This window comes from Eschscholzia californica, unplaced genomic scaffold, assembly GCF_041429995.1.
Source record: "Eschscholzia californica isolate CP2 unplaced genomic scaffold, dmEscCali1.0.p SCAF_2, whole genome shotgun sequence".
NCBI lineage: Eukaryota > Viridiplantae > Streptophyta > Magnoliopsida > Ranunculales > Papaveraceae > Eschscholzia > Eschscholzia californica.
This window is the reverse complement of record NW_028238309.1, coordinates 2681895-2700319: the sequence shown is the minus strand read 5'-3', so window position 1 is coordinate 2700319 and position 18425 is coordinate 2681895. Positions and strand designations below refer to the sequence as shown.

Sequence of the window (18425 nt, the reverse complement as noted above, 5' to 3'; positions counted from 1 at the left end):
AATTAGAAAAATTGAATTTTGAAGTACAGGTCTAGGTTTTTGTAAAACTGGCTGGCCCGATCGGACCCCAAACGAACCCGTGTTTGTCCTGACAAGTCTGTCGGGAAATAGAGAATACAGTCCAAATGTCATCGAGAAATCTAGTTCAAGTGAAAAGAGAACGAACGCAAGCTAACATATATAAACTCCATCTATTCAAAATATTAAATTTACATAAGACAAAAATAGGCCACAATTTAAAGGTGGAAAAAAAATGAGACTACAAACGAAGACTTCCAAGAATTCATTTACATTGAAAGAAAATCATCCATCCCCTCGGTAGAGAGCCTTGAGCACAGAGACACTACACAGATATGGGAGGAAGCTACTGTCTGGGGACACTGTCATTCTTTTTAACACTCAATTATTGTGAACGAACTGAAAAAAATACAGATTTGGTGCACGAACGGAAAAACATAGAGTTTTCCAACAATATGAAAGTGCACTCTGATGTGACTAGAGATACTAGAATTTGAACTACCCAGCAAGATTATCTGAAGTAACTTGATGAGGAAGTGAGACAAATGAAACGAACCATATCTCATGAACATGGCGTGGGGAAGACCATTATTCAACACGTGGCAGCAAGAACATGAAGCCTGCATTCTCACGAATGAGAGGTGGTGGTTCGATGTCTGATATATCTATTTGTTCCATGGACTTCGAGATGTCATCAACCGAAAACGGTATACTGCATCAGGAACACGGTTTTAGTAATATAGCTCTAGCATTAGATTTGAGTCCTTAGTTTTCGGCTTTTAAGGTGGCCAAAAACTTCACATATCCTGAACTAAACTTGTTTCAGCAGAGTTCAATAGGAAGTGCGTTTTGTCCACTCACATTACACATTATCGTGCATATAATCGGACTCTTAAAAATTGAAGGAAATAAGAAGAATGAGTCTTATTGTCTTACCTGGAATCATCATCTAACAGGAAAGAGTTGCTGACAGCATTGTTTGAATCTTCGGTCATCAATACTCTCATGTTTGATATAACCTAGTTTACAAATGCAGATACAATTGTTAAGCAAATTAGCAAATTGGTTACTAGAGTTTGAAAGATGATTATCCCGCATTAAAATGATAACGATGATCCTGGTTTTGTTTGTGTAATGGTACCAGTAATAACTTACATCCGGTGAAACACTATGAGTGCCGTACTTGTCATCCCAGTACATTGTACTTATCCGATACAACTGCTGTATGCTGAGAACCTGTATAGGTGGAGAAATAAAATTGGCTGACGTCAAACGAAGATATGCAAGAAACAGTTAGGTTTAACTCTTGATTCGAATACAAGTGTTACATGGATCCCGAAAATTTGGGTTTTATGAACATGAAGACTTTTGGATATTGCGAATATGTTGGTATTATATGTGAGAAACTATTTCGAACTTTAATCAAGTAAATAATTAATATAATTTTGTTAATATTTTAATACTATTTATTTTATTAAAGAAACTTATATTTCAAGACTTCGGGTTATTTTACTTGATTGTACCCCAAAAACTCATGAAACTTCTATGAAGAGCAACTAACCGGGCATAGGTCATGACTTATCTCGTCTAGCGTTTTCTTTGGCTTTTGATGTATAACCTGAAACAGAACACACCATATCAAGTCGAGTATGAAGTAAATATATAATTCTATATCACATGGAGATGGTCTCAATATCTGACAGAGGTACAAGGTGTGATACATAGTGAGTGGAGAAGGCCAAAAAAGATATAACCACATAGACGGAAATGACGCTTCATCAATGCTAGTTGTTAAGAGTGGGCAACACTCAAGAAGTTGTTATATACACATATCGTCGTCTTAGTTATTAGGTCCTTCATTTTTTTTTTACTTTCACTTCTAATTTTAGATGAAACATTGTAATATTATATAAGCAAAAGACATTAACCGATCACTTGAGTGGTGATTGAAGTCCCAAATTGAGTGCAAGTACAAAGGTGTAAGTACAAAATATCACATTATAGCGGTCGGACTCTAACCAAGTAACTGACATGCCAGAAACAGTAAGAAGGTGATCTGAATGGAGCTCAGCCAATGCATTTATATCACTTCAAGAGGGGTTCATTCCATGTGACTGAAAGTTTTGCAAGAAAATTGCTTTATGAAAACCAACTCTATTTAAGGCTAAGGCCTAAGAGAATTGAGATAAACCTATTTGATTACTTTTGAGAGATCTTGAGTTGTTTATGTTATTTTCGGAAGGCAGTTCACTTAAATAATCGAATGCATCGAACCCACTCCCCTATATGATTTTCGTGAAGTATATGAACATAGTAACTACTAAATATGTTCATTTTTCTTTTCTAAATCTCAAATCAAGCAGTAGTTGGAAAGAATTCAGGAAAAGGCAAGGGGAAAAAAATACCAGGAAACCAATAGCCTGTCTGATATGCTTTAGCTCATCCCATGCTGAACCTGCATACTGCACAGAACACTCTTGTGTTTTACTAAACAAAAGTAGAAAACAAGAAGGATAACTAAGATTGCAGAAACAAAAGTTACCTCATCAGTTGCTTTGTAGCACCAATGCTCCAGTTCTGCCAACCCAGCCTTGACATATTCACCATTACTAAACGAGCAGCATTCTCGCCTTAATAGAAGACTGGAACCAGAAAGAAGAGATCAGCTTTATCAACTTTACATAGATTCTTACAAACATAAAAACAAGAGGAATATCTATAATATGCCATACCTGTTGAATAATTGCACGTTTATGAAAGAAAATATTTGTGTGAACACCTTACGAACTAAAAATGGGGGCACCTGTGTTGCAACGGATGCAAAAGGAAGATAAGAATTGCACGAAAAGGTAACAAGAAAATTAGAGGTCTAACAACTGAGCAAATGGTTAAGGAAAATAAGAAACTGGAAAAACCGTGGAGGTGAAAAAAGCATAAATTCTACTAACATGATTGGTTTTCAATGTGCTCAAGAAATTCCCTAGGCTCTTTACTATCCCTTGCCAGTGTGCAATCAAAGCTTGTTGTGCTGCATTATTAGCATATGACCGAGATGATCCCTTGACTAAGCTTGCTCTGGATGTTCTTGGTGCCTGCAAAATTTGATAAATTTATTTACAACATGATGAACAGTAAGATTAAGAGTTCAGGAAATTATACTCAACGAAACCACAAACGACATTCTTAGGAGCATAAATACAGCCCCAAGTACCTGAATGCATAAACCAAGTAATGGGGAAATCTCTTTCTTCAGATTATCACGGATCATTCCATATATCTTTTCTACATAAGCCGTAAGTTGCTGTTTGAAAAGTAAAGCAGGGTACTTGGCTTCAACTTGTCGTAATGTATCAACTCCACCAGTCAACCCACCATTGACAAACGAAAGATTAACCCCTTGGGGAGCGCCCCGGAAACTCTAGAGGGGAAGTTATAAATAAAAATAGATAAGTAACATTAGCAAAAAAAAAAAAGTTCTTCAAAGCTCTAAAGTTCGAACTCAAAAAGATATACTGCCTACCTGAGTCATCCTTCCAAATAGTGTGGCTGATGATGAACGACGGCGCTGTGGAGCCATCCCAGCTGCACCACTTGCTTTTAATGTACGCTGGAGTAGTAACAATAATGTTGATGCATTTGACAACCAATAGGCTAAGACATCATTGTTCTCCTGAGTCTGCATAAATATAGTGATAAACATTTCAAACAAGGCATCTCTCGTTAAGAGAAAACATCACGAGCATATAAGGTCAAACAATTCAAACCTCGATGGCATGGCCAACTGTCTGTATGATTCTGTCGAAGACACTAGTTCGCTCAACTTCAAATGACCTCCACTGGAGAAGGCACTTGTATATGACACATGCAGCAATTGGTCTGCTTCCTGTGAAGCCTAGATGTTGCGCAATACACCTTATGAGCAAGTCCTGATTCTCCTGCTGTTTCTCGTTAAGTGACTTCTGTGGCTTCTCTTCAACTTCAGAAAGTTCTCTTGGAGTTGAAATGCTGTGTGGATCCTAAGATATTTTCACGTTGATCAGTGGAGTGAATTTTAAGAGTTCACAAACAATATAATCCTGTGAATTTGAGGTAACTTCCACTTACCACACTTGACTTTGTATCACCAACAGCAAGGTGACCACTGTCATTACTCCTCTGTCATTAGAGCATAGGAATGTCACCTAAAATGTAAATATGAGAAAGAATCTTTTCAAACGCTTTTATTCGTAACATACCTGGATGCTTGATTTTGTTCGTACTGAGAGGAACTTGTTATTGGCTGCCATGGACAAAGCTTGCTGACGGAGAACTTGGTTTTCGGATTCTAAGTTGGAAAGCTTCTCCTCAAGCCTATTAACAAACCATAAATAGTCCATTAATTGCACAATTAAAATGAAGAGGGGCAGGCTGCATTTTTCTGTTCTAGTGTTACAACAGGCGCCTTAGTAGTATATATTTGTATGTCATGTGTTTTTTGGAGGACAACAATTATATAAAATTTAAGAACTTGTACTGGATTTGTATATATCTTCCAAATAAAAAAAACTAAAAAATCTTAACTGATGTACATATGCTATGAGAACCTTGCTACAACTACCCCACATAATCATCTTAAAGAAAGTTGACTAGTTTACACATACTCATATCTACATGAATTAGGTCAATCTAATACTATAAGATGACTATGGTTCGGTAGTCTCTAATGCCAAAATGGATTTTAAGCAAATGAACACACCAAAGCATGTACATGGACGTAACCTAAGAAGAAGCTCGTTTTCCAAGTTCTTCCAAGAGATAATTTTCATATGCCAATAAACAGCTGACAGCATGTACCAAAAAGAACAAGTCGCATCAATATTACCTCGATCAATTCTAAGTTTACAAGGTGTTTTACTACCGGAGCACATATACTAATACAATGATGTTACAAATATTTAATAAGTAGAGTAGAAAATTAGTAGAATGAGATTGCAGGGAGGAAGAGTACACGATAAAACATAAAAAAGTGCATGATTAGCACAAGTTTAAATTAACCTTATTGAACAAAAACGTCTAGTCTTGAAACATACAGTTAGCAAACCAGCAAGTAGAAGAATCAAGAATTTATTCTGAAGGAAAAAAAGACCATATAGACTATAGAGGACCTCTCAACTAATAGAACAAGAGATCCTCGTACCTCCAAGGTTGTCTTCCAGAAACAAATGAAAAGACAAACATGTTGTAAACACATAGGCAAAAGCAACTACAAAGGTTTACACTCTGAAATAATGATAAAAGTCCTACTATAACTTAAAAAATCAAACATCTTAAATAACCTTTCCTAAACCTAAAATAAACTTTGAAAACACAATCTGCAATAAGAAGAGAAACTCAGAACTCTAACCTAGAATTCATGCTAAGAGGTCCTCATATAGATAACTACATTAGAAAGACTATAATATACTAAACTAGTAAAACTTGCTACATTGCATACCTAATGCCCTTAGGGTTTTTCTTAGATATAAAATATAACCAAACTAACAAGTTATGACTTCATAAAATTCTTTTAACAGCAACAAAGATATGTTTTAACTTTTAAGAAATAGAAAGTAATCCTAATGGTTTTCTTTCACATAATAATCTGTGTCCTGTTTATTGCTTAGATCCTACACATATGTTTATATGGTACAATTGTATGGGCTTCGTGATCCTTCTGCTCAAAGGAGCTGTGTGAACTTCTATCTTGTCAGGCATCAAAATATGCAAGTCACTCTTACATAGTAACTAACCCGTAACAGAATAGCAGCACCCGTACGTAGTTTAGTAACAGTTAAATACACAACATTCCAAAGTCACAACTTAGCACATCCAAGATGAAGTTCAATTAGCGTGGAAAATGCTAGGATATATTTAAAAGGCTAAAATACCTGCTCATGGATTCCTGAAGTTGTTGAACTTTTCCTTCTGTTGCTTCTAACTTTTTGCTTTTCTCTTCATTTGATTCCTGTGCTTCTGCATATCTCTTTTCAGACTCATCGGCCCTATCTTTTTCTGACTGTAGTGAGGCCTATACACCACAATTAAGGTAAACATTTAACGAAGAAGATCAGGAGTTCCAATGTTAGAAACAGGTCCCTCTTACAGCATATACCAACCTTTCTAGCATTACCAAGATAACATTTCACTTCAATTTGGAAGTTTGCCACAAGCATGTGAATCAAATCATATACTACTAACTACCAACTATATCAATTGTATGTATGGCCTCATCCGCCAGAGGTAATAAGACATAAGTAGATAACAAGCATGAAAGTTTTGAAACCAAGCATTTGACCTTTGCCCTTTCTTATTTCCATGGATAATAGTAGCCAAACAATCTGGCCAAGCATTCTTAACTAGGGACCTCACGGTGTATACATATTTCATTTGCTCCATTGTGTTGTAAGCTTAAAAACTTAGATAAATTCTTAGGGAAGGCAAAATATAGTTAGATGAGTTGTAAGGCAAAGAAGACACATGTGCACAATACTAATACTAAAGCCTTCATAACTTAAGTTGGGAAGCTATGCTCCCCTTTTGGTTTATAAAATCATATCATCATCTTATGTTTGTGTCCCAGTTGGAGAAGAAAACCTTAAAATTTCCAATCAACTAATCGTGCAATACCCTCTACCGTATAATGTCCTTGTCAATATACATGTGATGGAACTATTTGAGTCACAACTATGTAGATTTAGCAAAATGAGATTGCAGTAGACATGAGAATCTGTGAAGAGGAGGCTTACAGTTTGTGAAGTATTGATAAACACGAGAAACTTCAGGTACAACTAATACTATTAAACAAACATACCTTCAAATTTTCCACTTCTTCTGTTAGCGCATCAATCTTCTCAGTATCTTGGACAAGAACTTGGGTTTCTTGGATAACAGGAGGAGCTTCCTCAATCTTCCGTGCGACCTCTCGTTCCTTAGCAAGCAAAACATTTGTCTCGTCAAGTTTGTTTTGCAAAGATTGTAGAGCGGTTTGCAATTTTGTTATTTCCTGTCCTTTTGCTTCCTCCAGGTCTGTCTGCACATTAGGTTTAAAATATTGGTAAGAGGATAGATCAAGATTATACAGTCCAAGATTCTACAGAAGAATGTCATAAATGAGTTCAGCAAAAAGGTTAGAATAATGAAACTAGAGGATTTAGTAGCCTAGAACCCATGAAATTTCTATCACCTTACAGCATCCTGTAGTTTGGGAAACGCCGAGACGACTAAATATTTTATTTCCTGCTTCTGAATTTCATTTGTGTTTTGAGTTCGGAGCATCAACAACAGAACATTTTGTGAATGGAATATGTTTTGCAGGACATCTTGTGAATAAAATATTTCTTGTGAATGGAATATGTTTTGCAGAACATCATTGTTATCCTTGAATCAAGTGCCATCAAGTTACACATGCAAGTTCTCGAGTTCACAATGTAAATGTCTTTTTTTTTAAAATGTAGAATATTTCACAAAAAGAAAAAAAAACCGAAGCATCTAGTTTGGATGTGTATTAGTATACAGTATAATGTGAAAAAAAAAAAAAAGATCATATTTTCGAGACATTCTAAGAAACGTCAAGGATTTGTCTGATTTCTTGCAGACATGGGAACAGAAACGTTAGCAATCTTTCATAGAAATGATTGTCTATATTTTCAGTATTACCCTTAAACGCTTCTCTAACTGCAAACGCCAGGTGAGCTCCTCCACATTTTTTTCAAGCTTATCCTTCGCTTCTTTAAGTGCACCTGTTTCTCTAGCAGCCTACAAAACATTTGATTGCACATAAACCATTTAAAGTTACAACAAGAGAGTGGATGTAAACAAACCTGTACCAGTAATAAGATACGGTAAACAACGAGAACTGGAATCATTTATTGTGCAAGAGAGAATGTTAATATTTTACAAGTCCTGTATTTGCTTACATGTTTATGGTTTTGAGCAATTTGTCAAGGGATGAAGATGAAACTTTTTGGACCAGAAAAAGTGGTCTTGAAACAAGAATAGTGACTTTAAACTTTACTATAAAGAAAACATAACGTATTTAAAATCATAGTTTGTTGAAAAGATATTGACACTGTAGAAGAAAGAATGATTTCGTACATAATGTTCTAGACTTGTAGTGTTGTTTGATAAGAACAGACCAGAAAAAGGGCAGTCATAAGTTGGATGAGAAATAGAGTACATAAAGTGCAACTCCAGCATAGATGGAGTTGTGAATATCAATGATAATTAGGGAATTCCGAAGCATGTAACTACTTACATCTAGAGAAAAAAAAATCAGAAGGCAAGATATGCTTAATGACGGTGTTTGGTACATAAAGCAGTGCAAACATTTATGTTTGCAAGATAATAATAATGGTCTTATGGAGCGGCATATCCACTACTAGAGATCAAATGCAAAAAAGAACACACACAGATACCCACTATTGAAATCAGAGCAACGGAAACCTAGCCAACAAAAGAGGTACATAACTGAAAGTTGAAAACTAGTGACATCACCAGTTAGATGACGTGCTGCAGTGCAGATATGAATCAATGCTCTCATTCCGTCATTACAAACAATCCCACTACCAGTATCTAATATCAAGAAACAACTAAATGTTCTGTATACTACAACATGGTGTTGGAGATCTTATCTGCGTCGACACAAGTGTGTCTATGTGTGTACGCAAACATCTTTTAAGTAGTGGAGTTCTTAAAATAGTATGATACTCGTTTTGTAATAAAAGCTTTAATTGAACAGATTTAATATCTAGATTTGGGTTGTTATATATGTGCCTGGACTTCGGAGGAGGGTTGGATAAGCGGATTAACAAACAATATATTAGGACTTCGGAAGGGGGTTGACTAGCCTCACTAGGATGCCCCCATAAGTGTTGTCTAAGAACGCTTAAAAGACTCTTCCAGCCCAAGCAGAAAAATAATAAATCAAGCAGGTTCCAAACTTCAAGCTCAGTCGAGCCCAACTGTTCTTTTAGGATTTAAACATGTTATTACGAGCAAATTAATTAATTAGAATGTTTAGTGTTCTTTCCACCGATCTTCAAAAATAGTTATTGCGGCAAGCCACTTTTGATTTTTAGAAATTTTGGAGGGTGTGGAAGCGCTACTATTTGCCGTATACAAAATATGAATGATGTGATACCCGTTTGCTTCAGAAGATTGCAACTAAGCTTACTGACCATTTTAAGCTTCCTAAGCTCCTTCCTGGCAATCCTTCCCCTCCATCTGCACTGAGCGACAACTGAAGATCTCTTGAGCTTCTTATAGTACGAGGATGCTCTATAACAACGCCAATGTGCCTGAAAGAAATTGTGTTTTTGAGAAGATACCCAACTGAAACATTCTAAATATATTCCAGTATTGTCAAGGTGTAAACCTGAATAATTATTGCTGCTTTAGTTTGTTTCCGAAGTCTAAATTCATTACGAGCAGCCATTGCTCGTAAACCTGTCTGCAGGACTAGTACTGATAGCCGGAGCCGGGTGTAAGCCTTCCTGGCCAAGCATCCACGCAAATTTTTCTGGATTTTCACAGCTGCTGCCTCCCTCCTAATGCGTGCATAAAGTTTGCAAGCCAGTCTTCCTGCGAATTAAAGTTAATAAGGTTATCTTGAGATTCTTAACAAAAGAGAGAAACAAATGCAAAACAAATTCTTTAGAATATGGAAATAGTTATTGACAAAGAAGTGCATCCTTCCAAATGTTACTATGGATTCACCTCGCCATAAAGACTGTACACGGATAGCGGCCTTCCGCAATGCAAGAAATTGTTTCCTAGCTATATGTGTTCGTATCTGTCCCTGAATAGTTTTGGCTGCATTGCTAAGTACCTCAGCTCTCCTAGCATCCAACTCGGCCATCTGACCAGCTCTTAGGAATACCTTAGTTTTGCCTATCTGAAAAAGATTTGGACTTTATTTAATACCAAAATATACCTTACATTCACAACTTTTTCGATCAAGAGTAAAAGGACTCAAACTTTTGCATGCCATGGTTTGGCACAAGCTTTAGTAATAAAAGATAAATGTTTGAATGAATTAAAATGCAAGATTTAAATTATCAGATGCAAAACATGACGACAAGTTCTTACGGTAAGTGAACAGGAAACTAGTGATTGCTAGTAACACCTCAATCTTAAGTTCTAACTTCCGTATCTCAAGCAGTCAGTTAATTACCTGAAACCCAGCAAGTCCCTTCTTTTCAAGAATCTTTTTGCATGCAACCTTTTCATCTACGCTGCTCATGATACAAGAAACTCAGAATAGAAAACAACCACATCTAAGCAAGTAAAATAAATAGACCAACGAACTCCTTATATACCATATACAAATTCTAAAGTTTACTTTTAAAGCCAAAAGAGGCCAAGAGCGTACTTACTTTCCTTCAAGAACATCCGGCGATAAAATACCAAAGCGGTTTAAGAATTCATAGAACGTTCGGCGGGTAGGGTATCCAGCACAACTGATTCTAATTGCTTCCAGAACACCCTACAAGGACAATCCAGCAAACATAAGAGGTAAAAGCACAACCAGTAGCTGCTATTATGAATTTGCTGGAGTAATATTTTATACTTACACCACAGCGCAATTGTTGCATGACATTGACATTCTCAAAAACGCCAGGTTTTAGAACATTGTTTGGCTTTACGCATCTAATATAGTGGGGCTCTGTTGAATTTAGAGTCTCCATCAACTGTTGTAGTTGTAGCTGCATCAGTTCAAACAAAATACAATTCAGATGGTGAGCAGCTATCACTTGGATACCAAAAAGAAAAGAAAAAAAAAACAAACGGTTTTGACTGGATCACTTAATACGGGTTTTTGGTCTTTAATTAACTCTCATTTTTACAAAATCAACCACAACGGAACATATCAAGGTAACCTTAAAACGAGAACCAATGGACGAGAACTTGGAAGATTTGCTTGTCTCCTCAGCGAGTTGAGGGAATAGGCCTGCTACAAACGAACATCTGGAAGCACATAACAAATCTTGATGTTCAGGAACCACATAATCTTTGTTTTTGTCCAGAAATTGATCAGCCTGATATAAGACCTGTCACACAATATCAAAACCAAATACTGTTAAATGTGAAAAAAATACGAATTACAGAGCAGTAGATTCACATGAATCAAGTTTACCTCTCCTGCATAATGGGCAATGGTAAAATTGGTGCGTGATAGTTTTGGCTTGATAAACCGTTTGTGAACTTTAAACGTCTGATAGAGTTTCTGACAAAATGTTTCATGCGTGGACTTTGGAAACATACTGCAAATACAACATACATGAGAAAGTAAGTTTCAGAATAATTGTTTTCCACAAAATCTTGATGACACTTGATCTTTTTTGTGCCTTCTTGCGCTAGATGCTAAGGTCAACTAGTGCCAAGACGAGAAGTGCAACAACTCAGACCAAGGGTAAGGAAGCAAAACATACCAAGCCTCGTCAAGGAGCGCAATAACGCCTCCAGGTTTCTGCAAAAAAGAGTAGCATAATTACGTGGAATGCAGTTATCAGCATTTGTCTACGCATGCCTGCACAACCCGCTGATGTAACCTTTTTTTTTTGAAAATTTGAATGAATATAATGAGAAAAAACTAGGGGAAATGTACAAGGGGGAGAGGGAGGTGGATCAATGTTAGGAACAGACTCCTCACGTCATCCAGGCCTCCCAGTTTACCACCAGATCGATGAAGGACACACTCCTAAAAGCTTGATTTGACTGCCATTTTCTTTTTTGATTTTTCTTAGAGCTATTATTAAAGAGAATCTGAAAACAAAGTTATAGTCTTATTCGCGTATACTAAAATCATATTTGTGGTACTTTTTTCAAGTTTTTAATCAGCTTAGATACTCAAATAGTTGTCTTTTATGAGTTTGCCCAGAAAACCAAAGTATTCAACCATAACTAGATGAAAAGTTCCTTATTATGACATAGAAGTGAGCTGACTATCAAATAGTCACTAGTCGGTCCTCAGCAGTTTACTCTTAATTATATTTTCAAAAAAAAAAACTAGTGTTACTTTAGGTGGTAGGCAGGAGATTTTTCCAACATCAATAGTTGATTTCTTCATGGACGACATGCTTTGCTTCACTAAGGTAAATCCCGTTGAGATATTTTGTCACCATTGCATGCCTCTGTATGGAAACCCCTGTTTAACATAAAGGGTTGATGATATATGTTCTTCTTTGTGGTGGGAACCATGAGGTAGGTGATTGGGATTGGGCTCCCCCGTATTAGTTTCGTAGCCTTGTGAATCATGAAACCAACTTGAATTCGCAGCTTGTCATGTCCAACAGGCAGTTGATTGGATCATCAACTTAGGTATAGCCATCATGTTCCAGACTCAGTTTGCTTAAGGAGGTATTTATACGTGAAAAGAAAATGAGTCTAAAGCTGCTTCTTAGCATAGAAGTTATTGGCAGATATTATCACCAGTTAATCCATTTCAGCTTTAGTCCAATTAAAATATTAAACAGAAACCTACTTATGAATTGAACTTCCCAGAACACCAAATGTTATGATTAGGAGAAAATACAGGGCACAATTTTCAAAGGATAAGCAAGACAAATGAACTAGAAGGTAACCTTTTCAATAAGATCCAGCACATCTTGGTTATCAACAAACTCTATATAGCTCCAGTCGATCTGCTCCTTTGTGTACTCTTCCTGCTCCATCTTGAACACGTGCTGAAAGTCATCATTTGCACCTCAAATTAGAAGACACATTATCCGTAAAACTTTAAATGAATTGGACAAAAGGGTCCAATATATACCTGGTTGAAATGTTGTTGCAGCTTCTCATTTGTAAAATTAATACAGAATTGCTCAAAACTACAATATGTGAAACATTAATATCGAAGAAAGTTTCTTTGACATTATGAAGTAGCTAACAAATTTCAAGGTTCTAAATTTTCTGATTAATTTATTGAAGATACCTGTTTGTCTTAAAGCTTTCGAACCCATAAATGTCAAGGACGCCAATAAGAGATTTGGAGTTAGGATCTTGCCCTATTGAAAAGTTAATTTTATTCACCAACCTGCATAGAAAAAAGTAAAAAACATCTAGACACCACAAATCCAAAAGCAAACTATTTCTCGCTAGTCCCTATAAATTTTGTGACCCTTGTGATTCTGGTAACATTGAAAGCAGAAGCAGTTCCGAAATAGTGACCAAAAGAATGGTTAAATACACTAAAAGGGGTACACGTGCCGCAATGCCAGACACATACCAGTCAAACAAGCGTGAATATATTGTCTTTGCTAAACCATCCCTGCTAACTGTCGCAGCAAGTGGATCCAGACTTCTCTTAATCACTTCTTCAGGGGTTACCATCACACGTTTACATAAAGCATCTTCCAGAGCCGCAGCATCACACCTGAAATAAAAATAAACTTAGTAAATTACCAGATGTCAGCATATGAGGGACTAAGCAAACTATGAAATACAGGGGTTTGGTCATACATGAGAAGCTCGGCAGTCATCTTAAGATGAAACTTGGCATTGTCATTTTTTGGAACAGATGAATCAATTTCCTGCCCCTTAGCAAACTCAATATTTCCGAGATGAAGAATGGCAGCAACAACTCTAAAAATAGCATCCTGTGATGGAAGAAAAAGATAACTGAGTGAAATTAGTAGTTCATACCAGTAACAAACTTACAAGCCACAAATCAGTTCAAGCTTCAAAATCATATAGAGACACGGAGTGACGTGTTCTCAAATCCATAACAAAAGAAAATACCTGTTCCTTTTCACTTATCCCGACAATATCCATAGCTCTTCGAGTGGCGAGGTAGTCACGGGCATCACTTATGCCGACCAGTTCATAGCAATTAGATTGATTAAGATAATGAAAGGATTTGGGGTTTCCCAACTTATATTTCTCTATTTCCTACAATGGAAAGTACAAAATGAACTGTAACTGGAGGTTTATTTGTCAAGAATTCAAGATTTTCTTACTAAGAAAGTATAATGACTTCCAGATAGATATGATCTTAACAGCAAGATGCTTACCTCTTGTGGTGCTGCGCAAAGAAGATAAAAGCAATGGTAATTACGCTCGGGATCAGAAATTTGGCAAACACGAGACCGTTCGAGCAGATAAGTTCTGATGGCTGCTCCTGATATCCGACCATGTTTATCGAATTGGATTTCAACAAATTTACCGAAACGGCTGGAACAAAATTAGGGAGACATTAATGTCCAAACAGCAAGATACTTCATGAAATACTACTGCAACAAGTAAAACTAATTCAAGTCTATGTTGAATCAAGAAAACTGTTGGTGGGAATAAATTTTTAGGCTCTCATTGATCCGAACGCTAAAGTGATGATAGGACTAGACTTTGAGTTTATGTTCTAGTACTTTACTCTTGTTAGTAAATTGAGAAGAATAGAGAAACCTTCAGGTAGAGATATAACATGTCAAGAATATCATAGTCACGTGAAGAATCTAGTGGTACCTGTACAGCAATCACAGCTTACTAGCACAGAATACTAGAATATCTGAAAGTCGAAGTGTCCGACTTCTAAGCTAATAGATGAACTGCAAGAACTATATTAATATTACATGTGAAATGACGTGGACACGTTTGTTAGAGACCACCAAGAAAGAAGGTAAACAACAGATCCATTTAAAAAATTGAGAGAAGCATCTTGGACATCTACTATATAATTTTCTGAAAACTGAAAATATGTACTTGTATGTATACGGTATATATAAACATCCAATTAAATCTTTGTTTTTTCAAAGCTATCTACGACCTTAATAAATCATAAATAATTTGTGTGAAAGACAATCAACAACAGTAGCTCTCACTAAACAGCTTAACAAATATACAAGGACAGGGAAACATGTTGACCTTAAAAATTGTGGATCAATACATGCTTTTCTTGACACACTTTCTGTTACATTATAAAATGATATCAACACCAAAAACATAATTGGGTCCCTGTAATAAGGTTTCATGGTACAATAGCTCACCTGGAATTGTTATTCCTGACTGTTTTGGCATTGCCAAATGCTTCAAGAACTGGATTTGACTGCAACATCGTATACAAATACTTCGGTTAGCCATGAATAAGAAACTTAAAAGAGACAATTAACAAGAGATTGAGATTGCATAGATACTAATTACAACTAAATTATAGTCAGATATCTTACTTCAAGAACTTGCTGTTCAACTGTTCGTCCTTCAGTAGCAACGCGGCCACCCAAATAGGCAAGGTAACGCATAAGCATTTTTGTGGTTTCAGTCTTACCTGCACCACTTTCACCACTAACCAGAATGGAGTTGCTTTTTCCTTCATTTATCATTGCCCTGTTCCAATGATACCACTTCTTCAAATTATTAGCTTTCTTCCTACGATGAAAGTAGTTAGTTATCTGTAAATAAAGGTTGGGATTACCTGTAGGCAACATCTGCAACAGCAAACACATGAGGGCTTAACTCTCCAAATGGTGCGCCTTTGTATTGTTCCATCATGTGAAGATCATAAATATGAGGCAATCTTTGGAATGGATTAATGGCAATAAGAATATTTCCTGTATATGTCTGCCAGTTATCAAACATCAGCACATTTTTATCATTGAAGAATCTATATCTGCATGAACGATATTCAAATAAGTTTTAATTAATAAAAACATGAGAGAAAGCTTACATAAATTTCATTGAGTTCATATCTAGCTGACAAATTCTGCAGAACTCCAGGTTCATGCAAATAAGATAGCTTTGTCATGTCATCTACTCCACCAGCCGGAGCTTCCATATCCTTCGGATAAATATTTGATAAACTTGCAGTAACCTGAAGGAAAATGAAATGGCCCGTTATTATAGTGTAATCGCAATTATGATATTTCAGTGTTCTAATATGTAGCACTATATTCAAATGGTAGTTTATTTCGGGAACTCCAAAAATCATTTAAGGAGATAAATCGAAACTGTTATTTTGGTGTGTTTCCATTGTTGCTACTTGTTAGGTTCCCCCTTCTTTAAGTTATCTTCCTCCTTTTTTATCTCTCTTTTTGGTTAACGATGTTTTCCCCATCCTAAAGATGCGACCAAACTGCAAGCTTTGCAGGTGGCCTCCATTCATACGTAGGAAGGAAGAGGCTGAGCTGAGGTGTGATATTTTGTCTCTCTTTGTGCATATGTTGGAGAAAACTTGAGTAGTTGAGTTTAAAAGTAATCTTGGAGAAAAAGAATTAAAGTACGTTGATTTAGCACTGTTTTGAAGTAACAACCAAAAATGAACACAGAAAGAGTGAAAGGATGCAATAAACAATGTTTGCAACTGTTTCTATTTGGGTAAAGTAGACTGAATAGTCTAACTGTCACCTAATCATTCATTTAAACCTTGCATTGAAGTGGAGAAGTAAAAGAGCTAATCGTCAATATCTTTTGCAATGACAAAAAGAAAAGGCTCTTTACAGAGCAATTTACAGAGCTGGTTATGTAGCTGTGAGTTTTGATCTGAACCTAGTAACAAGGTCTTTTTTCAACAAGAAAAACATCTAGACAAACTCAGATAATATTAACAGTCCACATACCGTTTTTCCATTGCTTGTCTGAATTTCAGCTTGTGTACCATTAATTTTTGAAACTTTTCCATCAATCCAAGCTGAATTCGGGTCTTCAATCCATACATCAGACCCGACAATGATGTTCACACGAGTCCCCTGCACAATTAAGAATTCATGCAGATTGTCAAAGAAAACTAGCTGGTTGTTAGCTCGTATAACCATATAATTATCTAATGTACGTATGACATAATCCCAAGCGCTTATTGACATAAAATGGACCAACTCCATAAGTAGCTACAAGATCTTGCAAATTGACACCGGAGTTGCAAACTTATTTATTTGACGTAAAAAGAGTTACGTCATCCACATTCTTTAATGTTTCTCACCACCATATTCGCAATAAACATAAGTAGGATCCCAATAGATAGTAGCACATATCTTACACCACTAAGATGTAGTTAACTGAAAAATAAAACCTAAAAATTTAATCCTGCTAAAAAACTATTTCTTGCCAAACCCGTCTTCTTAGATTTTGTGGCTCCTAGACCAATTAACTTTTTCTAATTTTAGATGTATTCAGCTGTCACAAAAGTATCTAGCTGAGAACCTACTTATCTCGTCACTGAGAAAAATCACTATGTTGTTCACCGATTACCACATTATTTCTTGGGAGATTAGCATCAATTGGTTTTCCAACCGTAGTTTTTTTCAATAAAGGATTGTATTGTAACCAATTGCTAAGAAAGCTCAAAGAGAAACTATACATCATTTGGGAACTGAGGAAGAACTACATAATTCCAACAGTTGTCAGTTGAAGCTATCTTAGATGTAGTTGGCGATTAACATGGTAACATAAAGCCATCACTTTTAGGTTTTCTGTTTCTGATTAGGATATTGTGATCCATACAGGAGGAAAATATCTCATTAATTCTATCCAATATCAAATTAACCAAAGAAAAAGAAACTACATATTACGAATTAGGCTCACTTACCATCTTAAATTATGAGATAAGCACCGTTACTTGGAACTAATTATGAAGATCTAACCATTTGAATTCCTCAACATTCTTCATCTGAGCAGAAATCGTTTCTCCTCTTACTGATGGATTCAATCTTTCAGAAACCTACTTTATAGCTTTGAGCTGAATCCTACTGATATTTAGGGATCTAGCCATTAATGCCTTCCTATATCAGAAAACCTAAATTTTGATCTACTCATCATTCCACGACGATCATTATTATTATTCCATGAATGGATCAAATCTTTATTCAAGAGAAAAAAAATCATGAAAAACTCATTTTGATCGCGATTTTGGAAACCCTAATGAATCCGAGTGAGTCAAAAGAAAAAAACGGATAGTTAACAGACCAGAAATTTCTGATAGTTTGGTTCAAAATTTCTTTTTCTCTTCTCTTCTTGATCTCGTCTTCGTGTCGATTGGTTTGTGGATTTGACATTCTCTAAAAACCCTAGAAATTCGCTTACTTTTTTCCCGTGCTTTCGCAGTTGAGTTCTCGTGTCTATGTCTATATATTTCCCCAAATTGTAGGAGATGAGTGGCTTCTTTCTCTTTCTCTCTCTACAATTTTGTGCCACCATTTATATCAAATACTTTGGGCGTAAACTTTACCCTTAATTTTCCCGCTAAAATTAGAATACGCTGGACTGCCTGTATAAAGTTCTTATCTGGGTTGTTTGTTTCCCGCTAAAATCAATAGGGTGTCAACAACCCATTTAAGAGAGGAACTCCGAAATTGCAACTCGAAAGATGCTAGCGAACAAGAAAAACTAGACAGACATTGAACAGAAATCTTATATAGATCGACGGCATTCGTACTTTCGATTATTCGGATCCACTGTACAGGGAATCA

General features: G+C 36.1%; 1 protein-coding gene across 1 annotated transcript; it reads right to left on the bottom strand.

Annotated features, from left to right (window-relative positions):
* Positions 1-177: 177 nt before the first annotated feature.
* Positions 178-18409, bottom strand: LOC147555242 (myosin-9-like). Its single transcript, XM_086662341.1, has 38 exons — positions 17546-18409; positions 16581-16709; positions 15692-15835; positions 15440-15585; positions 15195-15351; positions 15015-15073; positions 14046-14205; positions 13774-13923; positions 13495-13631; positions 13262-13408; positions 12968-13069; positions 12806-12863; positions 12618-12719; positions 11466-11503; positions 11171-11297; positions 10914-11084; positions 10608-10739; positions 10410-10519; positions 10208-10268; positions 9751-9928; positions 9410-9615; positions 9213-9332; positions 7693-7791; positions 6848-7066; positions 5925-6064; positions 4254-4368; positions 4123-4173; positions 3783-4034; positions 3539-3694; positions 3230-3436; positions 2967-3110; positions 2751-2821; positions 2561-2660; positions 2424-2480; positions 1580-1636; positions 1174-1254; positions 955-1037; positions 178-730 (listed from the first exon to the last, which is right to left on the bottom strand). Exons 1-38 carry the CDS (start codon positions 17546-17548, stop codon positions 607-609), a joined length of 4593 nt encoding a protein of 1530 aa, XP_086518467.1. The 5' UTR covers positions 17549-18409; the 3' UTR covers positions 178-606.
* Between the last annotated feature and the right edge of the window lie 16 nt (positions 18410-18425).